Raw genomic sequence first — 24025 nt, forward strand, 5'->3', positions numbered from 1 at the left:
TGGTCAGAAGAATATATTGAGTTTTTAACCTCTTTAATCAAATAAAATGAATGCAGTTCTTGGCTCAATTATTTTTTCCCTTTTGGATTAAAAATATGAAACTAGTGTGCATACAAGAAATCTCTCAAAACATGGACACACAACATGCCACGCTGACAAAACTGTAAATGTAGTTTTATTATGAGATATTCAGTGGAAATAAACAAACAAAAACAAACCAACTTTGGGAAGACCAGATAAGAGGTTGACAAGCTGCCCCGAACGCTACACACTATTTGTAAAGAGAAAGATGTACTGTCAGTAGGATCAAGGGTGAGAAAAACCTGACTCCGTGCCAGCAACAAAAAAAAAAACCTCCACTTTTTTAGAATATCAAATCTCTTTAGTGAGTGGGGTCGAGTAGTTGAAATGGAGCTTATTGTGGCAGACTTTAAGAAAGAACACAATCCTGATTTTAAAATGGTTAGAAAAGTTCTATTACCGAAATGAAGACAACCAGCTGTGATTTATTATTGGATGTGGTTCTGTGTGCTACGGCATGGGAGAGGGGATCTGGTACTACGCTCTCCACTCCACAAAACACCTATCACATTAACCACTTTAACAACTTGCAATGCATGCGCACACACCTTCAGTCAAAAGTGTGTTGTAGATCTAGGCTGCATGCACCTCCGCCCACATCCATCTAAATGTCTGTATAAGCTTTTTTTTTTAAATCACAAAAGGGCAGAGCCCATATGGAATTCTATCAACTATGTGAGAATAATTGCGTAAAAAAATCCAAGTCAAACCAGCAATACTGCACTGTATTACTTGGGCATAAGCACACTCCCACACATTCTGCTCACAGTTGGTTACACACACCGACCGTCATATTCCAGGACCTGTCACAATCACAGCAAATACATTTCCTTGAACAACAATCTTTCAATTACGGCAATCAATCAGGCCTTCCACTGTGTCTTAACCTCAGTGAGCAACCATACCACATGAAGAGAAAGGAAAAAGAAAAAAACAAAACAAAAAAACCCTCACAAACATAATATAGGCCTATATGAAGCCATCTTTCAAAATAGTAGTGGAAAAAGGAAAACCACTTGCAAGATAAAATTTGAAGAAAAAAAAAAACCAAAAAAAAAAAAAAACCTTTTAAAAACTCTGTTTAAAATTTTGAAATAAGTTATGAAAAACATTCAATAAATCCTGACTGTCCTACACTGTTTTGGTATAGAATACCTGGGAAACAATGTCCTTATCTGAGCTGAGTGAATTTTAAAGAATGGGGGTCTTCAGAAAACTTAGTTTAAAAAAAAAGAAAAAAATATAAAAAACCAAACAAAAAAACCCAAACAAAAATAAACTGGTTGCTCAAGAAGACAGGAGTACCATGCTACTAAACCGCAAAACACACCAAACGAAACAAATCCCTGAACCCATGCCATAAAAAGTCATGACCAAGTGTATTTTTAGCCAGTAGGGGGCAGCAGCAATAACTCTTCTGGCCTGTCCAACAATTTTTAAGGTTTTTTTGTTTTTTCCGCCACAGTTCTTTTATAATTCTTAATCTTTATTTGGTCATTATATCCCAGAGCTGATAATACTGTGTATAAATCAGGTGAATAAAGAGTAGGAAGAGAGATCTGTTATCCATTACCTGTACATCTGCTATCTTTTCCTCAAAGATGAGAAAATTATATGGTGTGCGAACAGAAAGGTGTAGTCAATCGTCACAGAAAGAGAGATGATTACAGTGTACATGGTACATGGATAAGAGGAAAGGGAAAATGGTTCAACTGGCATAGTCAGAATACCAGCAGCTGCACTGAAAGAGAAGGACTTTCACAATCTTTAAAAAAAAAAAAAACAACCCATGAAGAACCTTTGGATGCCAAAAGCCTCCAAAACATTGACTAAAGTGACAGCGATAAAAGCCTATGAGCATTGCTCTTTCAAAATATGCTGACAGAGACTACAGTCTGTAGTTTCTATACACAAATGATTTTTCACATAAAATCCTACAAATCACCAGTATTCAGAAGTGGCATCTACAACTGTCACAGTAGCTTGTCCTGTCCTCCTAAGATGATAGCTGTTGGTATCTGATTACACATAGAAAAATGAATGCACAAGGAAAGAGCTCCTATCCTGAGGTTTAGATGAGATCTTCCCAATATGGGAGAAGAGGAGGTTATTTGGATTGTCTAGATTGACCTTTCCAGGACCCCTTCAAGACTCCAATTTACTGTCCTCCTCTGCATGTTTCTGCATGTGAGCTTGCACGGCCTAGAAAGACGAGAAAAACACGGTGTTAAAAAGTAACGTAGGATGTTTTATAAATGTTCGTTATACAGTGAGAGGAAATAAGTATACAGATGCTTTTGGTTTTATTATTTAATATACTTCCGATGCACTTCAAATTTACACAAAGACTTTATATTTGTAAATATGAACAAAAAATAAGCATAAAAAGATATTTAAAAACAAAATTGACAAGGAAAAAAGTATTCAGACTCCACAAATGATTAGCACTTTGTTGCAAAGCTGCTGTTGGCAGTTATAGCCGAGAGATTATAAGCATTTCAGTTTTTGCAGCACTGTAGTTCAGTTTTTGTCCATTCCTCTTAGCAAATCATCTTCAATACCCCCAAGGTTACATATGGAGTTATTTTTAGTCCAAAGGGTTCCACAAATCCACAAGCAAAATATTAATGACCAAAATGTATAAAATATGTAGGTCATTGACGGAACGAATGGAGCAGAGTGTTCACCGGGCAGGAAAACTATTGTAGTTGCATATAAAAAGCTGACAAAAAAATAATACGAGGAGCTTCTGAATTGTTTGTAGATGCATGCTGCCGTGCAAAGGCAAACTGCTATATCTGCATATTGCGTTGGCAGCAAAAGACGGTCCAATAGCGTCACCTATTCGATCATCTTTTGCCACCAATACGATATGCAGAATACTGCAGCTTGCCTTTGCACGGCAGCATTTACAGCCTTTATCATGCAGGAGGAGCAGTTTAACGTTAACTAGGTGACGAGGCTGAAGCTGATTTCTTGTCCAGATTTTTCCATTACACAAGGGTCCATGTCTCATGAGCTCGCACTGGATTCGTGTGCTTTATGGCACCATCTAATCACATAGGCAAGGCAAGGCAAGTTTATTTACAGTTAGGTCCATATATATTTGGACACTGACAAATTTTGTTTTTTACCTGTTTACTGAAACGTATTCAAGTTATAGTTATATAATGGACAGGGACATAAAGTCCAGACTTTCAGCTTTCATTTGAGGGTATCCACATTAAAATTGGATGAAGGGTTTAGGAGTTTCAGCTCCTTAACATGTGCCACCGTTTTTAAAGGGACCAAAAAGTAATTGGACAATTGACTCAAAGGCTATTTCATGGGCAGGTGTGGGCAATTCCTTCGTTATGTCATTCTCAATTAAGCAGATAAAAGGCCTGGAGTTGATTTGAGGTGTGGTGCTTGCATTTGGAAGATTTTGCTGTGAAGAAAACATGCGGTCAAAGGAGCTCTCCATGCAGGTGAAACAAGCCATCCTTAAGCTGCGAAAACAGAAAAAACCCATCCGAGAAATTGCTACAATATTAGGAGTGGTAAAATCTACAGTTTGGTACATCCTGAGAAAGAAAGAAAGCACTGCAAACTCATCAATGCAAAAAGACCTGGACGCCCACAGAAGACAACAGTGGTGGATGATCGCAGAATAATTTCCATGGTGGAGAGAAACCCCTTCACAACAGCCAACCAAGTGAACAACACTCTCCAGGAGGTAGGCGTATCAATATCCAAATCTACCATAAAGAGAAGACTGTATGAAAGTAAATACAGAGGGTTCACTGCACAGTGCAAGCCACTCATAAGCCTCAAGAATAAAAAGGCTAGACTGGACTTTGCTAAAAAACATCTAAAAAAGCCAGCACAGTTCTGGAAGAACATTCTTTGGACAGATGAAACCAAGCTCAACCTCTACCAGAATGATGGAAAGAAAAAAGTATGGTGAAGGCGTGGTACAGCTCATGATCCAAAGCATACCACATCATCTGTAAAACACGGCGGAGGCAGTGTGATGGCTTGGGCATGCATGGCTGCCAGTGGCACTGGGTCACTAGTGTTTATTGATGTGACACAGGACAGAAGCAGCTGGATGAATTCTGAGGTATTCAGAGACGTACTGTGTGCTCAAATCCAGCCAAACTGATTGGTCGGCGTTTCATAATACAGATGGACAGTGACCCAAAACATAAAGCTAAAGCAACCCAGGAGTTTATTAAAGCAAAGAAGTGGAATATTCTTGAATGGCCAAGTCAGTCACCTGATCTCAACCCAATTGAGCATGCATTTCACTTGTTAAAGACTAAACTTCAGACAGAAAGGCCCACAAACAAACAGCAACTGAAAACCGCTGCAATAAAGGCCTGGCAGAGCATTAAAAAGGAGGAAACGCAGCGTCTGGTGATGCCCATGAGTTCAAGACTTCAGGCAGTCATTGCCAGCAAAGGGTTTTCAACCAAGTATTAGAAATGAACATTTTATTTACAATTATTTAATTTGTCCAATTACTTTTGAGCCCCTGAAATGAAGGGATTGTGTTTAAAAAATGCTTTAGTTCCTCACATTTTTATGCAATCATTTTGTTCAACCCACTGAATTAAAGCTGAAAGTCTGAACTTCAACTGCATCTGAATTGTTTTGTTCACAATTCACTGTGGTAATGTACAGAACCAAAATTAGAAAAATGTTGTCTGTCCAAATATTTATGGACCGAACTGTATATAGCGCATTTCATACACAATGGCAGTTCAATGTGCTTTACAGAGGTAAAGGCAAAACAGTAAACAATAGAAAATAAAATTACATAAAATAAAGGGGGAAGAAGAGAGCAAAAAAAAAAAAAAAAAAGAATTAAACAATAGTAGAAATAAAATAATAAAATGAAGTAAAAGTTCAGTAAATACAATTTCCTACACCATTATCTCCTAATTCTCAAAATGTCCCAATTATCTACACTTATTTTCACATGAAACTGTCAATATATTGTAGAAATACTCAAAATATTACCACAGATTCTTTTAAATAATGGGCTTGTGAACATGACATTTGAGACCGTCAGATACAGGCAAATTGTACTTTCTGCCCAATTCTTAGACCAATATCTCATTATTATAATACATTACACTTATTTTCATATGAAATGGTTTCAAATGCCATGTTCACAGTGCCAGGCTTTAAAAACTTCTACAGTGAAGTTATTCATATTGAACATTATCTTCGTATTGCTTTTAGACTAACCAAATAAATAAATAAATAAATAAATAAATAAATGTGTCTGAATACTGGTTTCCCCTCACTGTGAGAATTTACAAACTCCTCAGATAAGGTGTGCAGCAACCCTATTTAAGGCCCAGTCTCACAATACCAATAACTACAACGATAAATAAACCGGTCCCCTGCAGTTTGTGGTTGGTGGTCACACCAGACCAATAATGATACCAATAGCCCAGGCGTGGGTTTATCCATATCGGTGAGATAGTTTCTGAAGCGATTTTTCCAGACCTGGACCTGATCCGATAAAACATCTGACCAATCAGGTAACTGTTTCCATGTGACGTTGTCTGAGCACATGCTATTTTTAGCCCAGGCATCTTTGTACATCCTTGCTGCATCATGAAGTCACGGAATATGGATTCACGGAAAATAAATATAATACAAAGCGCGGATCTTAAAGATCAATAGTAAATTAATAAAGTAAACATATAAATGCAGGTAAGATATTTTAATTATGAACTTCAGCAGTCCAAACATAAGTCTTTTAGACTTCTTAATTTGTTTATCTGTGATGCATCATCCATATGAAATCCGTAACCAATCCATAATATACTGAAATGTCCATGACCAACCTGTAAATTATTAGCATCTGTGATGCACCCGTATTAAAATATGTAACCACTCCATATTTTGTGTCCTATTTTATTATATTTCCATAGTCTGTGACCTACCCGTATTATATCAACCACTGGAGTATGTACATGGTTTGTTTTGAAGTCCAGACTGTACAATATGACCTGGAATAATGTGCTACTACTTAGGAATAGTCATGGAAGTTTTTCCAAGTTACTGTACATGCATTTATTTACCGGAGTGGCAGGACCAACTGATATAGTCGGGATTATAGTTGTGGTGTGACGGCTCCAGACTGGAACTAAATTCAGGCACAGTTATAGTCATAGTTGTAGTTATAGGTATAGTTATTGGTGTTGTGGGACCGGGCCCTTACCCAAATTCAGACCTGTTGTCCAATCTGATAAATGTTTACAAATCCAACTATGCAGTTTATACCTACTATTTTCTGTACTTCTTTGATCAAATCAGCCACATGAATAGATTACATAATCTCTTGATCACTACAATAGATAGACCTATTAAAATGTCTAGATGTGCGTTATGCGAGTAAGAAATGACACGTGCATAAGATGCTGTTTATATTGCGTGAAATTGTACTTAACTCTCATATAACAAACCTGTAGTATATCCTTCCTTCGTTCCTTCCATGAGCTCACAGACACCCATAATTGGTTAGTGCCCAGCACAAAAGTACTGGTATTTAAGGAACAAAAAAAAGCTGCACTTTAAGCTAGAAATGCATTTTAAGCTAACTTTGAAAACAAACTTGGACAAGTTCGTTTTCAAAGTTGTGATGTTACCTGTTTGAAGCCGTTGCGGGAATTGAAGAAGGAGTCACAGTTCCTCCAGCGGCACTTGAGCGTCTGCTGCGAGTGGCTGGTGTGCTCATTCAACAGGTGTTGCTGCAGGTGCTCCATTACACCAAAGATCAGCGAGCATCCATGCCACTACCAGAAAAAAATAAAATAGCGCACATCTCAATTGCACATCAACAAGGCTACACCTCAGCTCAACAGCAGCGTATTATAACGCCCCAGGACCCCACACCAGTCTCTTACCCAGCAGCGGTAGTTCTGGATCAGGTTCAGCCGGACAGCCTGTATACTCCCATTATAACAACCTGTGTAGATCTAAGAGAACGGGGGGGGGGGGGGGATGAATTTCCAGAAATTCAGCAGCAGCTCAATGAGAAACACTCATCACCAAATATAACATAAGATGTGCCAGGATTGTAGCAACTTCTTTACACAATATGCATTACTAAATAAAGTGTGTAGAAGAAATGTGGAGCAAGCTTAGTGTACAATATTTGGTTATACTGACCATGCTCTTGTGGATGACCATACACATCACCATATCTGAATGCCCTCCATACACCTGTAACCTGTCGTGAGACTGACAGCCACAGCAAAAATGTAAACACATCAAAATAAAAAAAAAAAAAAAAAAAAAAGACATAAAATTGAACATATCCACCCGATCAAAATCATATACTCTAAACACAACAGACTGTACAATTCTTACCTGTAGCTCATACACACGGACAAGCTTGTCCAGGCATGCTGTGACCATCACCTTCCCCAGTATGGCTACCACAGTGACAGCGTGACTATGGCCCTTATAAATCCTCACAAGTTCCCCCGTCTACAAGTTGCACAAACACCGTTGTGATTAAAGGCACATACTTTTCCAGCACATGTTACAAATTTCCTCACATAGATGAATGTAAATGGTGAAAAAAGTGTGTAAAGAAACACTCACGTGTACATTGTGTGCATGGACAGACTGGTCACTGGATCCGCTGAAGACTAGATCATTCACCACCTCCGAAAAAGCAAATACAGAGAAAAGATTTGCATTGCATGTGCATGCAAAATAGATGCAACTAAATTATTAAACCACCAGTGGGGAACGTGTCAACGGACAAAGGGTCAGTTATAATAGATGACGTATAATATATATCTCAAATGCACACTGCATTACTACCCTAGAAAATTAAGGCTCAAGAGGAAATGGCAGACAATTTAATTGGAGTAGATAACAAAGGCGTATGTAAGCAGCGAGATACATAAGCACTCCAAAGAAAACAAATGTCCAAGCATTAACGCCAAATCACTATTAAAATGTAATACAGTGTCACATTAAAAGAAAAGCTGAAACACACCTTCATGCAGAGGACTGTTTTAGTGTGCCCCTCTAGGGTACGTAGCAGCAGGCCACTCTTGGCGTCTCTTACGCTAATGGTGGTGTCATAAGATCCAACAAGTAACACACGCCGTGCTCCCTCCTGTGCCGTAGCCAAGCAGCTCACTGCCCGTGGCCCATGGCACTCAAACACATCTAGCTGCTTATTGTTCTGCAAAAGCAGATCAAACAAAACAGTCAGAGAAAAGTACATAGTAAACACAGTGCGACAAGATCCACACTCTAGATGCGCATTCAAGCAGATAATGCTAAAATTATTTCATCTACTTTTATTTTATTTATATATATATATATATATATATATATATATATATATATATATATACACACACACACACACATATATACATACACACACACACAAAACCCAGATTCCAAAAAAGTTGGGACAAAGTACAAATTGTAAATAAAAACGGAATGCAATGATGTGGAAGTTTCAAAATTCCATATTTTATTCAGAATAGAACATAGATGACACATCAAATGTGTAAACTGAGAAAATGTATCATTTAAAGAGAGAAATTAGGTGATTTTAAATTTCATGACACCACATCTCGAAAAAGTTGGGACAAGGCCATGTTTACCACTGTGAGACATCCCCTTTTCTCTTTACAACAGTTTGTAAACGTCTGGGGACTGAGGAGACAAGTTGCTCAAGTTTAGGGATAGGAATGTTAACCCATTCTTGTCCAATGTAGGATTCTAGTTGCTCAACTGTCTTAGGTCTTTTTTGTCGTATCTTCCGTTTTATGATGCGCCAAATGTTTTCTATGGGTGAAAGATCTGGACTGCAGGCTGGCCAGTTCAGTACCCGGACCCTTCTTCTACGCAGCCATGATGCTGTAATTGATGCAGTATGTGGTTTGGCATTGTCATGTTGGAAAATGCAATGTCTTCCCTGAAAGAGACGTCGTCTGGATGGGAGCATATGTTGCTCTAGAACCTGGATATACCTTTCAGCATTGATGGTGTCTTTCCAGATGTGTAAGCTGCCCATGCCACACGCACTAATGCAACCCCATACCATCAGAGATGCAGGCTTCTGAACTGAGCGCTGATAACAACTTGGGTCGTCCTTCTCCTCTTTAGTCCGAATGACACAGTGTCCCTGATTTCCATAAAGAACTTCAAATTTTGATTCGTCTGACCACAGAACAGTTTTCCACTTTGCCACAGTCCATTTTAAATGAGCCTTGGCCCAGAGAAGACGTCTGCGCTTCTGGATCATGTTTAGATACGGCTTCTTCTTTGAACTATAGAGTTTTAGCTGGCAACGGCGGATGGCACGGTGAATTGTGTTCACAGATAATGTTCTCTGGAAATATTCCTGAGCCCATTTTGTGATTTCCAATACAGAAGCATGCCTGTATGTGATGCAGTGCTGTCTAAGGGCCCGAAGATCATGGGCACCCAGTATGGTTTTCCGGCCTTGACCCTTACGCACAGAGATTCTTCCAGATTCTCTGAATCTTTTGATATTATGCACTGTAGATGATATATTCAAACTCTTTGCAATTTTACACTGTCGAACTCCTTTCTGATATTGCTCCACTATTTGTCGGCGCAGAATTGGGGGATTGGTGATCCTCTTCCCATCTTTACTTCTGAGAGCCACTGCCACTCCAAGATGCTCTTTTTATACCCAGTCATGTTAATGACCTATTGCCAATTGACCTAATGAGTTGCAATTTGGTCCTCCAGCTGTTCCTTTTTTGTACCTTTAACTTTTCCAGCCTCTTATTGCCCCTGTCCCAACTTTTTTGAGATGTGTTGCTGTCATGAAATTTCAAATGAGCCAATATTTGGCATGAAATTTCAAAATGTCTCACTTTCGACATTTGATATGTTGTCTATGTTCTATTGTGAATACAATATCAGTTTGAGATTTGTAAATTATTCCATTCCGTTTTTATTTACAATTTGTACTTTGTCCCAACTTTTTTGGAATCGGGGTTGTGTAATAAATATATAAAAAACAAACAAAACAAGATGCCTCTCAGTGGCTCAACAGCCAGAGCAGAGTACAGACTGTATCCTCAATAACACAATCAAAACATTACACTCTACATACAGCGGTGCTTGAAAGTTTGTGAACCTTTTAGAATTTCCTACATTTCTGCATAAATGACCTAAAACATCAGATTTTCACACAAGTCCTAAAAGTAGAAAAAAGAGAACCCAGTTAAACAAATGAGACAAAATTATAATACTTGGTCATTTATTTATTGAGGAAAATGAGCCAATATTACATAACTGTGAGTGGCAAAAGTATGTGAACCTTTGCTTTCAGTATCTGGTGTGACCCCCTTGTGCAGCAACAACTGCAACTAAACGTTTCCGGTAACTGTTGATCAGTCCTGCACACCAGCTTGGAGGAATTTTAGCCCATTCCTCCATACAGAACAGCTTCAACTCTGGGATGTTGGTGGGTTTCCTCACATGAACTGCTTGCTTCAGGTCCTTCCACAACATTTCGGTTGGATTAAGGTCAGGACTTTGACTCTGCCATTCCAAAACATTAACTTTATTATTCTTTCACCATTCTTTGGTAGAACGACTTGTGTGCTTACGGTCATCGTCTTGTTGCATGACCCACCTTCTCTTGAGATTCAGTTCATGGACAGATGTCCTGACATTTTCCTTTAGAATTCGCTGGTATAATTTAGAATTCATTGTTCCATCAATGATGGCAAGCCGTCCTGGCCCAGATGCAGCAAAACAGGCCCAAACCATGATACTACCACCACCATGTTTCACAGATGGGATAAGGTTCTTGTGCTGGAATGCGGTGTTTTCCTTTCTCTAAACATAACGCTTCTCATTTAAACCAGAAAGTTGTATTTTGGTCTCATCCGTCCACAAAACATTTTTCCAATAGCCTTCTGGCTTGTCCACGTGATCTTTAGCAAACTGCAGACAAGCAGCAATGTTCTTTTTGGACAGCAGTGGCTTGTTCAGTGTTCTCCTGATGACAGACTCATGAACATCAACATTAGCCAATGTGAGAGAGGCCTTCAGTTGCTTAGAAGTTACTCTGGGGTCCTTTGTGACCTCACTGACTATTACATGCCTTGCTCTTGGAGTGATCTTTGTTGGTCAACCACTCCTGGGGAGGGTAACAATGGTCTTGATGTTCCTCCATTTGTACACAATCTGTGTGACTGTGGATTGGTGGAGTCCAAACTCTTTAGAGATGGTTTTGTAACCTTTTCCAGCCTGATGAGCATCAACAATGCTTTTTCTAAGGTCCTCAGAAATCTCCTTTGTTCGTGCCATGATACACTTCCACAAACATGTGTTGTGAAGATCAGACTTTGATAGATCCCTGTTCTTTAAATAAAACAGGGTGCCCACTCACACCAGATTGTCATCCCATTGATTGAAAACACCTGACTCTAATTTCACCTTCAAACTAACTGCTAATCCTAGACGTTTACATACTTTTGCGAATCACAGATATGTAATATTGGATCATTTTCTTCAATAAATAAATGACCAAGTATAATATTTTTGTTTCATTTGTTTAACTGGGTTCTCTTTATCTACTTTTAGGACTTGTGTGAAAATCTGATGATGTTTTAGGTCATATTTATGCAGAAATATAGAAAATTCTAAAGGGTTCACAAACTTTCAAGCACCACTGTATTTGCCTGCAAAATAAAAGTTCACATACACTAAATTTACAAAGGTGTATAGCTAGTAAGTTAAATAGCGCAAGTTAAACCATGTGCAGATTAGTGTCGTCCTGGGTAAGAAACATTAAATGAGGCTTACGTTGAGGCTGAAGGTGACCACTGAGCCATTTGCCAGCCCCACATAGAGCACTTTCCAACGGTTATGGAGGCAAAGCACACGGTCAGGGAGGCTGAGCTGCTGTACACACTCTCTGGTCTGAGAGAAACATCAACAGTGCAGACTTTGATCTGAGATTGATCTGATGACTGAGTACATGCTTAGACTCAACAAACAGTGATGACACAAAATAGTAACTGAGCCAAATAAGCATCTCTGAGCGTAGACTCTGAGAACATGATGTAAGCAAACAGAAGATGCAGATGAAAATCAAGAAAAACAAATACACTTTCACTGAACACTTTATAAGGAACACTATACTAATATGCTGGGCAGGGCCTCTCTTTGCTTTCAAAACAGCCTCAATTCTTTGTCATATGGATTCTGCAAGACAGAAATATTCCTTTGAGATTCTGGTTCATGTTGACATGATTGCATCACACAATTCCTGCAGATTTTTCAGGTGCACTTTCATATTGTGAATCTCCCATTCCATCACACCCATAGGTGTTCTACTGGATTCAGATCCGGTGACTGGAAAGGCCACTGAAGAACAGTGAACTCCTGGTCATGTTTAACCAGTCTGAGACGACTTTTGCTTTGTGACATGGTGCATTACTATGCTGGAAGTAGCCATTAGAAGATGGATAAACTGTGACAATGGTCAGTAACAATACTCAAATAGGCTGAGGCATTCAAACGATGATTGATTGGTATTAACAGGGCCAAAGTCTGCCAGAAAAACATTCCCACACACCATCACCTCCACCAGCCTAGACTGTTGACACAAAGCTGGTCGGGTCCATGCTGTTGGTGTCAAATTCTGACCCTATCATGTGTCTACCTCAGCAGAAATTCAAATTTCATCAGACCAGACTACGCTTTTCCTAGACTTCAACTGTACAGTTTTGGTGAGGCTGTGCTCACTGAAGCCTCAGCTTTCTGTTCTTGGCTGACAGAAGTAGAACCTGGTGTGGTCTTCTGCTACTGTAGCCCAGCCGCCTCAAGGTTTGATGTTTTAGGTATTCTGAGATGCTTTTTTGCTTACTACAATTGTACAGAGTGGTTATCTGAGTTACTTAGCCTTCCTCTCAGCTTGAACCAGTCTGGCTATTCTCCGTTTACCTCCGCCCATTTTCAAGGCGTTTCAATCTGTGGAACTGTCGCTCACTGGATGTTTTTTCATTATTGCACCATTCTGAGTAAACTCTAGAGACTGTTGTGTGTGAAATTCCCAGGAAAGCAGCAGTTACAGAAATACTCAGACTAGCCCGTCTGGTATGAACAATAACGTCATGGTCAGAATCACTGAGATCACATTTTTCCCCATTCTGATGGCTGGTTGTTCTGATGGAACATTATCTGACTCTGTTGGCCAGTATCTGCATGCAATGCATTACTGACACACGACCGACTGACTAGATAATTGCATGAATGACTAGGTGTAATGGTGTTCCTAATAAAATGCTCAGTGAGTGTATATTCCACAAAATATAGTGGTTGAAAATGGTATTCAAATCAGCAGAAACTGCAATGTAAATAAAATTGGATTCCTAAGTAACCAGCTGAGTATATGCTTACTTTAAACAACTGTTACAAAATTAATACAAGTGCATATTCACTGGGTGAATTTTATTTGAATTCGGTAAGACAGCTTGTTTAGAAAAAGTAGAAAAGCTTAGTTTTCAGCTGTCTCCCAGCTGTAGCAAGGGGTCAAAATGCAGAAATGCTATGACTACACCATAGATGTAGAACCTCTATAAATGCATAATTACAGTGGTGCTTGAAAGTTTGTGAACCCTTTAGAATTTTCTCCGTTTCTACATAAATATGACCAAAAGCAACAGTCCTAAAAGTAGATAAAGAGAACCCAGTTAAACAACTGAGACAAAAATATTATACCTGGTCATTTATTTATTGAGGAAAATCATCCAATATTACATATCTGTGAGTGGCAAAAGTATGAAAGAAGGCCTTGTGTGAAAATCTGATGTTTTAGGTCATATTTATGCAGAAATACAGAAAATTCTACAGGGTTCACAAACTTTCAAGCACCACTGTAAATACCATTTGAAGGCAGTATGACTGAATAACACAAAGTCTGAACATTACCAGTAAATAAATGTTAATAATAATAAGTGAAGGCCTGGTGGAGCAAAGGTACAGAGAGACGCACCTTGATGTTATAGCAGCGGATGGTTTGGTCACTAGATCCGGAGTAGAGTCGCTGTGGTAAGCCAGGTCCAGATGACACGACCAAGCAGTTCACTTTACTGCTGTGCCCATCAAACACTGCCACACACTTACGACTCTATATCAAGAGAACACAGTAATGACCTATTCTATTCAATTAATCTATTCAAATCTATGGGACCTCTGAACTACTGAAATGAATTTCAGCACATATCCGATATCAGATCTAATGACACCTCAGTGTGTAGGGTTTCTGTGGAGCTATGTTGTAGGCTCACCATCAGGTTGAAGGCTCGTATGGTGCGGTCTCCTGAGCAGGTGTACAGCAGACCATTGTGGATCTGCATTCCATTCACTGCCTCCTGATGACCTTCAAATGAGCCCTCAGTTGGCATCTCCTCTTCACCAGCATCTGATGATGCATCTAGTAAAGTACACACACAACATGAGTCAGTGACTAATTCCTCTGTAGAAACCCATTTGCAACATACACACAAGCTATCTGACAAGAGCTAAACTGACAAATGTTTAAAATCATGACTTTCACCCAAATGCAATACAAAACCTACGTTATTAACCAAGACTGCAAGCCAAGTTTGTTTTAAACAGGAATTGCCTATCTGAATTCCTGAAGTAAAAAAAAAAAAAAAAAGTCCCTGAAAACCTCAACAGCATCTCATCTCATTATCTCTAGCCGCTTTATCCTGTCCTACAGGGTCGCAGGCAAGCTGGAGCCTATCCCAGCTGACTACGGGCGAAAGGCGGGGTACACCCTGGACAAGTCGCCAGGTCATCACAGGGCTGACACAGACACAGACAACCATTCACACCTACGGTCAATTTAGAGTCACCAGTTAACCTAACCTGCATGTCTTTGGACTGTGGGGGAAACTGGAGCACCCGGAGGAAACCCACGCGGACACGGGGAGAACATGCAAACTCCACACAGAAAGGCCCTCACCGGCCACGGGGCTCGAACCCGGACCTTCTTGCTGTGAGGCGACAGCCTTAACCACTACACCACCGTGCAGCCCCCTCAACAGCATGTGTTCTACAATGTGACTTTGCAGTTCATCATAAGCTGTTATCACAACGGTTGCTCTCAGAAACAAATTAGGGGCCTCAAACTAACCCAGGCACCAAGAATACCTTGCCCTTAAAAAGTAATTTATGGAGCTGGTGAACTATTTTCGTCATTATCATTCTAATTTAGGCCATGTGGACTCCATTGACCTTCGTGAGATACACCACGGTTGCCCTTTGAACCGGTTTTAACTTTCAGGTTTTTTTTTTTTTTATTTAAGTGTCTTGGATAATTTAGGTTTACTACATCCTCTTTACTACATAGTAGTTTTTGAAACAATCTAATCTCAAAGACCACAAGTGTTTAAAATAACTCTTTAACTGTCATTCAAGAAAAGTATATTCCTAACCTACACCATGTAGCTCATGAGTTATAATTAAGTTTACATCAACCTGTAAACTTGAAATACCTACCAGAAGATGCTTTGGACTCCTTCATAACTGGCAGAGTCGCATTCTTTGCACTACAAACACACACCAAAAAAAGAGACATATCGCACGTGATAAAAATTATACTTTTACTCCTCTGGATAGCAGAAGAGCCGTCTGACAATTCATGACACAGGCAAATATAAAACCCATGAAATGTACTGTGTTACAAACAATTATCCTTTTACTGCAGTACAGCAGATAGCTTACCAGCCTTCAGCCTACAAATGGTGACTTTGTTACCCATAACACTTAGAACTACAGCTATGAATAATTAGTTTTCCTCAAAATCTACCTTTCCCACCTTGTGACTACATTGCTGGTGTCAATTTCACTGGTAGAGGTGACCTCATTGCATGCAAGGTTCTGGGTTTGTGTCATCTCTGTGGCAGACTCTTTGGACACTTTAGGATGGTTTCTTTCTTCCTCGTCTGGGTCAGAAGAGTCCAAATTAACCACTTCTGTGGGCACAGATTGGGGGAGCTCCACCATCTCTAGCTCTGAGGAGTTAGAGTCCTGAGTCTCCTTCCCAACAGGAGCCAGTGTTGGTCCCTTTGATTCTGGAGGATCTGGTGTACCTGTTAGCTCCATGCCCTCTTCTTGTTCTTCAGCAGCAGCAGGGGGAGAGGAGCAGGAGCCACTGGTGCGCCGGCGGTATCGCAGCTTGCGAACAGGTCGGGAGGGCTTGCTGGCATCTAGCTCCGAGTCACTGGCATCGGGCTGCTTGCTTCCCTGTGCGTTCCTCAGCACCCTCTTCTTCTTCAGCTTTCTTACACGTTTCCCAGCCTTAGCGTCTGGGCTGTTGTGTGCTGGAGAGCACTTGGGAGAGACTGGGTTAAGTGAAGGGCTAACTGAGTTTGAGGATGAGGGAGGGTCTTGCATATGCTCTGGAGAGGCAAGATGAGCTTGAGGGGCAGGAGACAGCTCTAAGTTGTGATCCTGGGCACATTCTATATTCTTCTGACCCAGTTTTATATTAAGGTTGCACATTATAGTGGCATCTGTGGCAAACAGCAAGAGAGAAAATGGGTAATTCCTGGAGAGTTAACAAGAGTTACTTGCTGATTCTGAAAGCGTGATACTTTACCCAAACTGATTGGTTCCACACGAGTCTCAGTGGTGACAGCTGCGGATTGCTCTTGTGTGGTACTGTGAGGGCCAGAGAGTGGGCTGTCTGTAAGCTCTCGTCCTGGGATGACAGTCACAGGTGACAAACGCTCCTGTTTGACAGTTAAAACAGGTACGCTAGAGGCAGGTGATGGTGAAATGATGGAAATAGCAGTAGCTGGATTACTGGGATTAACAGTATGTTCAGACAAGGCCAAAGAGGACAATGGCAGGACTGGAGCAATGGTCAGGTTCTCATCACAATTTCTTGTTCTTGGTGGAGAATCAGAACCTCCTAAAAAATAAAGCAGAAAAGATTTTTCCTCAGCCCACTTTCACAGTTTTTCACAATTCTGACCCTTGTTCCAATTTTGTACCTTGTAATCCTTGTAGGATTTCTATACGCTTGGTCCTCAGGGAACTCATCTCTGTGGTTACCTAAGGATTAGTTACATAATTATAAATTAGATTATCTAAACAAAAAGAATTTATCCTAATCAACACAAACATTGGTGTTGCTCATTCACAAGAACTAACCTGCTGTTTGACCATTAGTAGACGCTGCACTTCCATATAGGCAGACTGCAGGGCTGATCGAGCCTGGATCAAACTGTCATCCACTGCCTGCAGAGAGCTGTTCAGTTCCTCCTCTCGCAAGGAGACAGCCAACAACTCATCCAACTGAGAGCGTTCTACACAGCACAATGCAAGACAACACGTTATAACACGGTACAGAAAAAAATATTCAAAAGTCTTGTCTGTGAAATTATCATGCACTTGCCTTTCTTAGGCTTGATTTTCAGCCTCTTGTTTTTCCTCTCCGAGTTAAGAATTTCTGGGGATGGCACATCCTGGACAAAAAAAACCCCCATCAGATTACATTATATTTACATTGCAGTAGTTACAACATTTTTATATTCAAAAATGAACATAAAATTTTACATGTTCAAAAATAAGGATCTGTTCAGTTAAAAAAAAAAATTACAAAATTCACTACCAACTTTATTAAAAAAAAAAAGGATCTAGATCTACGTTTTAGGGCAGACCTCAGCTGCAATACTGATGACTGAAATAGAACCTCATTATATACAGTCAGCCTTTAAGCACTGCTACAAGAAAAAGCTGTCTCACTCACCCCCACTGCTCTGCGTTTCTTCCCTCCATTCAGCTCAGTGCTTGACATGCAACTACTCTCCCCATCCACAGGCTCTGTGTCCTGGACAGGCTTTTGTACCTCCATTTCCTTCATGTGTTCTTTGGCCTGGCCTGTGCCCTCACTATCCTTTTGATTATCACAATTCTCCTCCATTGGTGAGTGAACAGCCTGAAGCCTTGTCTTGGCACCATCTTGTAAATTCATGACAGAAGCTGGTTCTGCAGCTCTGAGGAGTGAAGAGGATGTTGTGCTGCCATGGATAACCACACTGCTTTCTGACACGCTGCGTTTGCGTGAAAATACTGATACTGGGCTAAAGTTAGCTACAGAGTCCCACTGGAAGCCCTCACAAAGAGGAACATCATCATCTTCCATGTGGCTTGCACCTTCAGGCTCACTGGGTACCATCTCTATTCCAAACCTGACCAAAGACATGTGGTTAACATAACATTAGTTTTGTGGTAGTCACTGTTATGTTATTTGTAATTGAAAATCCCTGTAAGAAAAAAAAATTACCTTGGTAAACCCTTGCCCTGCTCCTGTTTCTTGCGATGGACCTCCTGGTATACTTGGTCCCAGTTGACATTTCTTCTGGAGGCAGAGGAACTGATGAGCTGCCGCAGGGTGGGTTTCAGGCCATTGTCCTTCTCACTCTCACGTGTGCCACTTACATTCCTAAAGCGCCGAGCAATGTTCAGGTTGGGCTCATGGGCAACTGCTTTGCCTTTGCTAGCAATGTGTCGGTTCAGGTCCCGCTTGAAACTTGCAGGCAGGGCCAGCTTTCTCAGGGAAGGCACAGAGCATCCAGCTGTGGGAAGAGAATGGCTGCTGCGGCTGCCCTCACCGTCAGAGATTATACCTTCATCCATAGCTTGTATTCCCTGATCTTGCACAAGATCTTCTTCCTTTCGTGCACACTCCTCCACATCTTCCTGGTCCATGGTGGAGGTGCTGACCTGCAGCGATTGCAGAAACCGCAGATTGCTGTCTTTTGTTGAGCAGCCAGACTGCATAGGAGTCTCAGTTCTGAGAGACTGCCATTCTTTCCTTTTTTCATTGTGCTCATCTGATTTCCTCTTACTTCTATAGTGTTCTTTTGCACTGCTCAGCTCTGAACCTTCTATCAACTCATCTTCTTGGATATGCAGCTCAACACCTTTAAGGTCGTCCTCTGTGGCAGTCTTTCCTACTGAGGTTTGTTTATTCAAAAGGTTCTCCTTTGCTTTGAAAAGCATTTCAGAAAGCAGCTGTTCCTGCTCCTGGCCAATGGGACCAGATAGAGGGGACTGAGAGCCTGAGTGAGAATGCTTTGACACTTTAGAGTTAATGGAGTCTTGACTTGATGTACGACTGAGATTAGTTGCTGAACCAGGGTTAGCAGTAACCCTTTTTTCAGAATGCTTGGTGGGCCTCTCAAGTCTCTGAGTAGGTAAGGGCAAGGAAGAAGAGGGTGAAGATGTGTGACTCGGTCTCTCTGCTTTCTCACTGCTTTCATTTCTCTTATTAGGATATGTACTTTGCTTTCTGGATTCTCTCTTATATTCTTGCTGCGGTTTAAAGGATTCAAGATGGCTTTTCCCAAGATCCATTTGCGACCGCCCCTCCAGGCCTTGGGTGCTTGGATTCAAATTTCTTTTTTTACCATGCTCACAAGAGTCAAAATTCACCTTGTCTGAAGCAGGCTGGATATCACTTTGAATATCACTTAAAATATCTCCAGGCAAAGCTGGAGGATATGGTGCCCAACGGTGGGGCTTGTCGGACTTACCCTTACCAGGATCATTCTCTCCACAACCTTCCTGTCTTTGGTAGTACTTTTTCTGGCCCTCAGTACTCTGATGTGGTTTCTGGTGGTGATGTGTCCTAGATGATGCAGTGCAATGATCAGCTTTGAAGTGTTGCCAATGCAAATCATTTTGTCTTTCAAAGTTCCCTCTGTTGTGTCCTTTGTTAGACCAGGATGATTGGTTTCTCTGCTGTGGAGCGTAACCTACATAGGTGCCCCGTCTTCCTCCCCAGTAGTTTCCCCTACTGTGCAAGCTACCGCCTCGTCCATCTAAGGATTCCCATCTCTGCAAGTCAGGGGGCCCTTCAGCATGCCAAGTGGCGCTCCTAATCTGCCATCTGTTCCAGTTGTCATGATCATGCTCAGGGCCCCTACATGGTTCTTGTGTGTGTGTATTCAACCCACTTCTGGAGGACATGGGAAAATTTGAGAATCTTGGGCCCCAGGAACCATCTTGCTGGTGGTGCCACTGTCTGCAATTGTGCCACTGTTCTTTAATACCTTGCCACTGTCTCATGGCTTCCTGTTCCTCTCTGGCCCTCCTCAAAGCAGCTTTCTCTTGTCTGAGGGAAGGCAACATTAATAGGAAACCAGACACATTAAATGTGCACAATCTAACAATTCATAAAATCATGACAACCTAGGAGTTTTCTTTTCACTACATTAGTAAGCAAAGTAAACACACATGACAAGTTCCGCAGATACATTTTTTTGATGAAGACCCGTCAAACAGAGTAAAAAGAAAAGCTCCTTAAAAGGGGCAGACTCACCCTCCCCAGAGTCCAGTTTGTTATTTTTGTTTTGGAATCATGTGACTGCTACCCTGTTAGCTTTCTTTGCAGCAAAACCATCTGCAAATTCACTGCTATTGATCCCTTCAAAATCAATGTGTTATCTAGATCTTCTTCATCTAGGCTATATGTTTTAACTAAAATGTGTCTGATATTTTCTTTCCTTTGTGGTTGCCAGCAAGACGGCTGAGGCCGGTTCTGATCCATTACAATAACCAAACAAAAATAGAATAGATCAGTAAAAATAATTTGAAATATAAGTGCTTTGACAAAATGTCTTCAATTTATGTTCTACGCCTTAGGAGATCTCCTGATTGTTGTAGATTGTTTTTCAAACAGTGGAATATCCATGGATACAAAAATAGTGACACGCTACTTGGTGCAGAGGCATCTGGAAGGATGACCCAGCCCCTTTACATTGTCATTAAAAAGCAGAACTTAACGAGGGCTAAGTTATGAGCTATGATTTTGCATGTGACAGGACATCAGACGCAAGGCAACAGTCACTTGACTAGCACACTGCTTGTGCCACTCCCCCAGTAACACTACAACACATGCAGCTGAATATCTATCAAATCACTCACCTTTTAAACTACTGCCCTTAAAACACCAAATATGTCCCCAGAAATAGTACGTCTTCAGCAAATTTTTGCTGGCTTAACAAAATCAATTTTAAATTCAAAATCACCTAAATGTGCTAAGACCCATCTGCTCTACTTTGTGTTTTGTTTGGCAAAGGCCACAAAGACTGAACACTGAAATATTTTTTGCTTTACTGCCTACAGTGTTCATGTTCAATGCAGCTATCAATGAAAGCAAAAATGTAAATGTACAACTGCTGCTTAAAGTACCAAGTTTCATTTACATTTATCTAACAAAATTTTTCATTAATTTTCTGACCATTCAGAAAATTTTACACAGCACTGTTTGGATACTCTAATGCAAGACAAATAGACAAAAATTGATCAGCATTTTGAGAATTATGGGGTCTCGGATAACATGTTTGGTTATTCATGGATTGTTGGCTCAGAGAATCTGTTTTAGTTGGACAGAGTGAAAGGAAAGTGCTAAAAAGTGAGTGAGAGTGAGCACTGATCACGGTTTTAACCTTGACGATACATGACTCCAGCCTGTAGTTCAGTTTATAACAGAGCTAAATGCATGTAGGATATAAATACATATAAAAAATTATTTTAAAAGTACCTGATGAATATTCTGAGTTAATTAGTTTTCAAGTTTTATTTGTCACACATAATTACAAGTAATTACAGTGAAATTCTTATATACCTTAGGTTGTTGCGAGTATAAAAATATATAGATAAGATAAATTAAAAACAGTAGAAATAAAGGGGAAGAGGAGAAAAACAAAACAAAAAAAACCCTCAAACTATATTAATGAGTGGAAACATGGCAGAGATGTGATGACTGTGTGGTTACGAGTCCTTAAAGTCCAAAGTGCAGTAGTGTACCTTGTTATCATTATGAAGAGTTCAATAGTCTGATGGCCTGTTGGGATTAGGACTACTGATCCTGTCCAACAGCAGTCAGTACATTTTGATACATAACATTTTGAGCTAATGGAATACCTCAAAGAAACGCCAAAAATATTTACTGTGCTTTATACCCTCACAGCACACATGGTCCTAAACAATCCTAAAAAAATGATCAGCTAATTGCAGGTATCAAGTTATATATAAAACAAATTTACCTGATGAACGCTTTTCGTTTTTCAATGAGCTCCACCACCTCTTTATCAAAGTAGTCCTCATCCTGGTCCGTTTTAGATATCTGGTGTTCATAGGCTTCCACACGTTGCTTGTGCATGGAGCTGGAGATGTGATCTGCATACTCTGTCAAGCTTGCTACAGTCACCCCGCATGCCCGACACTCATGTCCGCAATCCCTGGGAAGGAGAGGGGACAGTGGCTGATGAATGCTACCCTCAGGCATGGCTAACGGCTTCGCAAAAGTGGATGCCAGGTGGCTGGAGGACAACTTAGGCCTTGACTTTTGTTTCCAGTAAATCTTGGGAAAGAAGCATATCCTTATGCTTCTGAAGAAATGGAAAGAACTGTCTCCAACTCAAAAATAATTAAAATAAATTTTTAAAAATCCAATGAAACAAAAAAAAATCATCACTTTAAATGATCAGGAGGCAAACTGACTTATTCCTGTATTAATGTAGCAAAACAAAGAAAAACAGCTGGATCTTCCTGATCTTGTCAAGGGGTTTCAAAGCTTCATTTCGTTGCTTGAAGCAGCATGGAATGGGAAGGTGCCTCTGGCAAGAAATGGGCCTTTGGCATGATGTTTCGCCACCAGAAATGGAGCCCGGAGCTCGCGAGAGGCCAGCACCCTCTCTGTTGCAGCCAAGCCCTTGCACGCTGTCACGATGGTGTCTGCTGCACTCTGCAACAAACGCCGAACAAGCAGCCCACTTTAGTTGCTGCACACCCACACCCTCCCTCCCTCTCATTTCTTAGTTCTGATGAGCAGCATCAGGGTGGGTCTCTCCAGCATTTGCTGTAATAAGAGCTGCAGCCAGCTGCCTGTAGCAAACCCCCACTCCCTACCAGATCTCCACTCCCAAATGCCAGGGTTGTGAGCTAAAAGAAATTTACTGACAGACAATTGACCTATCCCACCAAAAACTGGGTCAGGGTGGAGTGCCATTACTATTATTAAACAGTACTGAAGGTTTATCAGGCTAAAGACTGTGTAATATTTTTTATAAAGATATATTTGCAAGTTAGGTATGACTGCTTTAAGCCTGTTTTCCTTGCTCTCTAAGGATATTTCATATATGCATTTACAGTATTTTAAAATTTAATGACACGTGCAAATCTGTAAAGAAACAATAAAAAAAAGTGTATGTGGTTTAGCCAGAGTGCCATGTTCTCAAGGTTACTTGCTTTTCCTCTGTTCTAATCTCACTTTTCACATTCCAGTGGTCTACATAACAGTCACATGAGAGACACAGTTGCTCTATGCTGGCCTTGCCTGTCGATTCCAAAGTGCCTATATATATTCTTGTGCTATGGCAGCCTCTTCAGCTTGTCCTTTTGAAGGCTGGAGATGACACGTGCCTAACTACAGTTACCACCAACTCCAACAAGCGTTTAGTCAAATGCCACATGCAAATAACAAAAGCACCGAGTACAATATTCAGCATGCATAAGGAGTATAGGAAACCCCAGAAATATTGCCATAATGTAAATGAAGGAAAATTAATAATGTGCAATATGGTCTTGTGATCTTTAAACCTTAACAAAAATGGTTAATCATGCTTTATTACATTTTATTTTAACAAAATAGCATTTTCAAGCATAGAGAGAGCTCCAGAATTACTGGCATCCTTGATAAAGAAAAAGATGGCAAAAAAGGTACTGGCATAAATCACACAGTAAACACACAAATCGAACAATCTGTCAAAATTATTGGCTTCCTTAGAAATTTTTATGAACAAAATCTAAATGATAGCATGTTCCCATGAAGCCAAATTCCCTTAGGTCATTCATAAACAAGGGGAAGAATATAGAATACACAAATGAAATT

At 40.4% G+C, this 24025-nt stretch overlaps 1 protein-coding gene across 5 annotated transcripts in view; it reads right to left on the bottom strand.

Moving 5' to 3' along the window:
• Positions 1 to 157: 157 nt before the first annotated feature.
• The window catches only part of znf106a (zinc finger protein 106a), a 47676-nt gene continuing 23808 nt past the window's right edge, over positions 158 to 24025 (bottom strand). For 4 of the 5 annotated variants that reach the window (XM_060934271.1, XM_060934269.1, XM_060934273.1 and 1 more), the window contains exons 4-22: positions 22179 to 22373; positions 18410 to 20242; positions 17873 to 18314; positions 17519 to 17588; positions 17275 to 17429; positions 17115 to 17175; positions 16718 to 17032; positions 15926 to 16631; positions 15616 to 15665; positions 14397 to 14542; positions 14102 to 14236; positions 11908 to 12024; positions 8093 to 8284; positions 7690 to 7752; positions 7453 to 7572; positions 7252 to 7323; positions 6987 to 7058; positions 6729 to 6875; positions 158 to 2283 (exon numbers count right to left, since the gene is read on the bottom strand). In XM_060934271.1, coding sequence (XP_060790254.1) covers positions 2227 to 2283; positions 6729 to 6875; positions 6987 to 7058; positions 7252 to 7323; positions 7453 to 7572; positions 7690 to 7752; positions 8093 to 8284; positions 11908 to 12024; positions 14102 to 14236; positions 14397 to 14542; positions 15616 to 15665; positions 15926 to 16631; positions 16718 to 17032; positions 17115 to 17175; positions 17275 to 17429; positions 17519 to 17588; positions 17873 to 18314; positions 18410 to 20242; positions 22179 to 22373 — 4948 coding nt within the window. In that variant the 3' untranslated portion in view covers positions 158 to 2226. The remainder of the gene's footprint in view (positions 2284 to 6728; positions 6876 to 6986; positions 7059 to 7251; positions 7324 to 7452; positions 7573 to 7689; positions 7753 to 8092; positions 8285 to 11907; positions 12025 to 14101; positions 14237 to 14396; positions 14543 to 15615; positions 15666 to 15925; positions 16632 to 16717; positions 17033 to 17114; positions 17176 to 17274; positions 17430 to 17518; positions 17589 to 17872; positions 18315 to 18409; positions 20243 to 22178; positions 22374 to 24025) is intronic. The other variant, XM_060934274.1, reaches the window with a different exon arrangement.

Source organism: Neoarius graeffei, chromosome 11 (assembly GCF_027579695.1).
Source record: "Neoarius graeffei isolate fNeoGra1 chromosome 11, fNeoGra1.pri, whole genome shotgun sequence".
Lineage (NCBI taxonomy): Eukaryota > Metazoa > Chordata > Actinopteri > Siluriformes > Ariidae > Neoarius > Neoarius graeffei.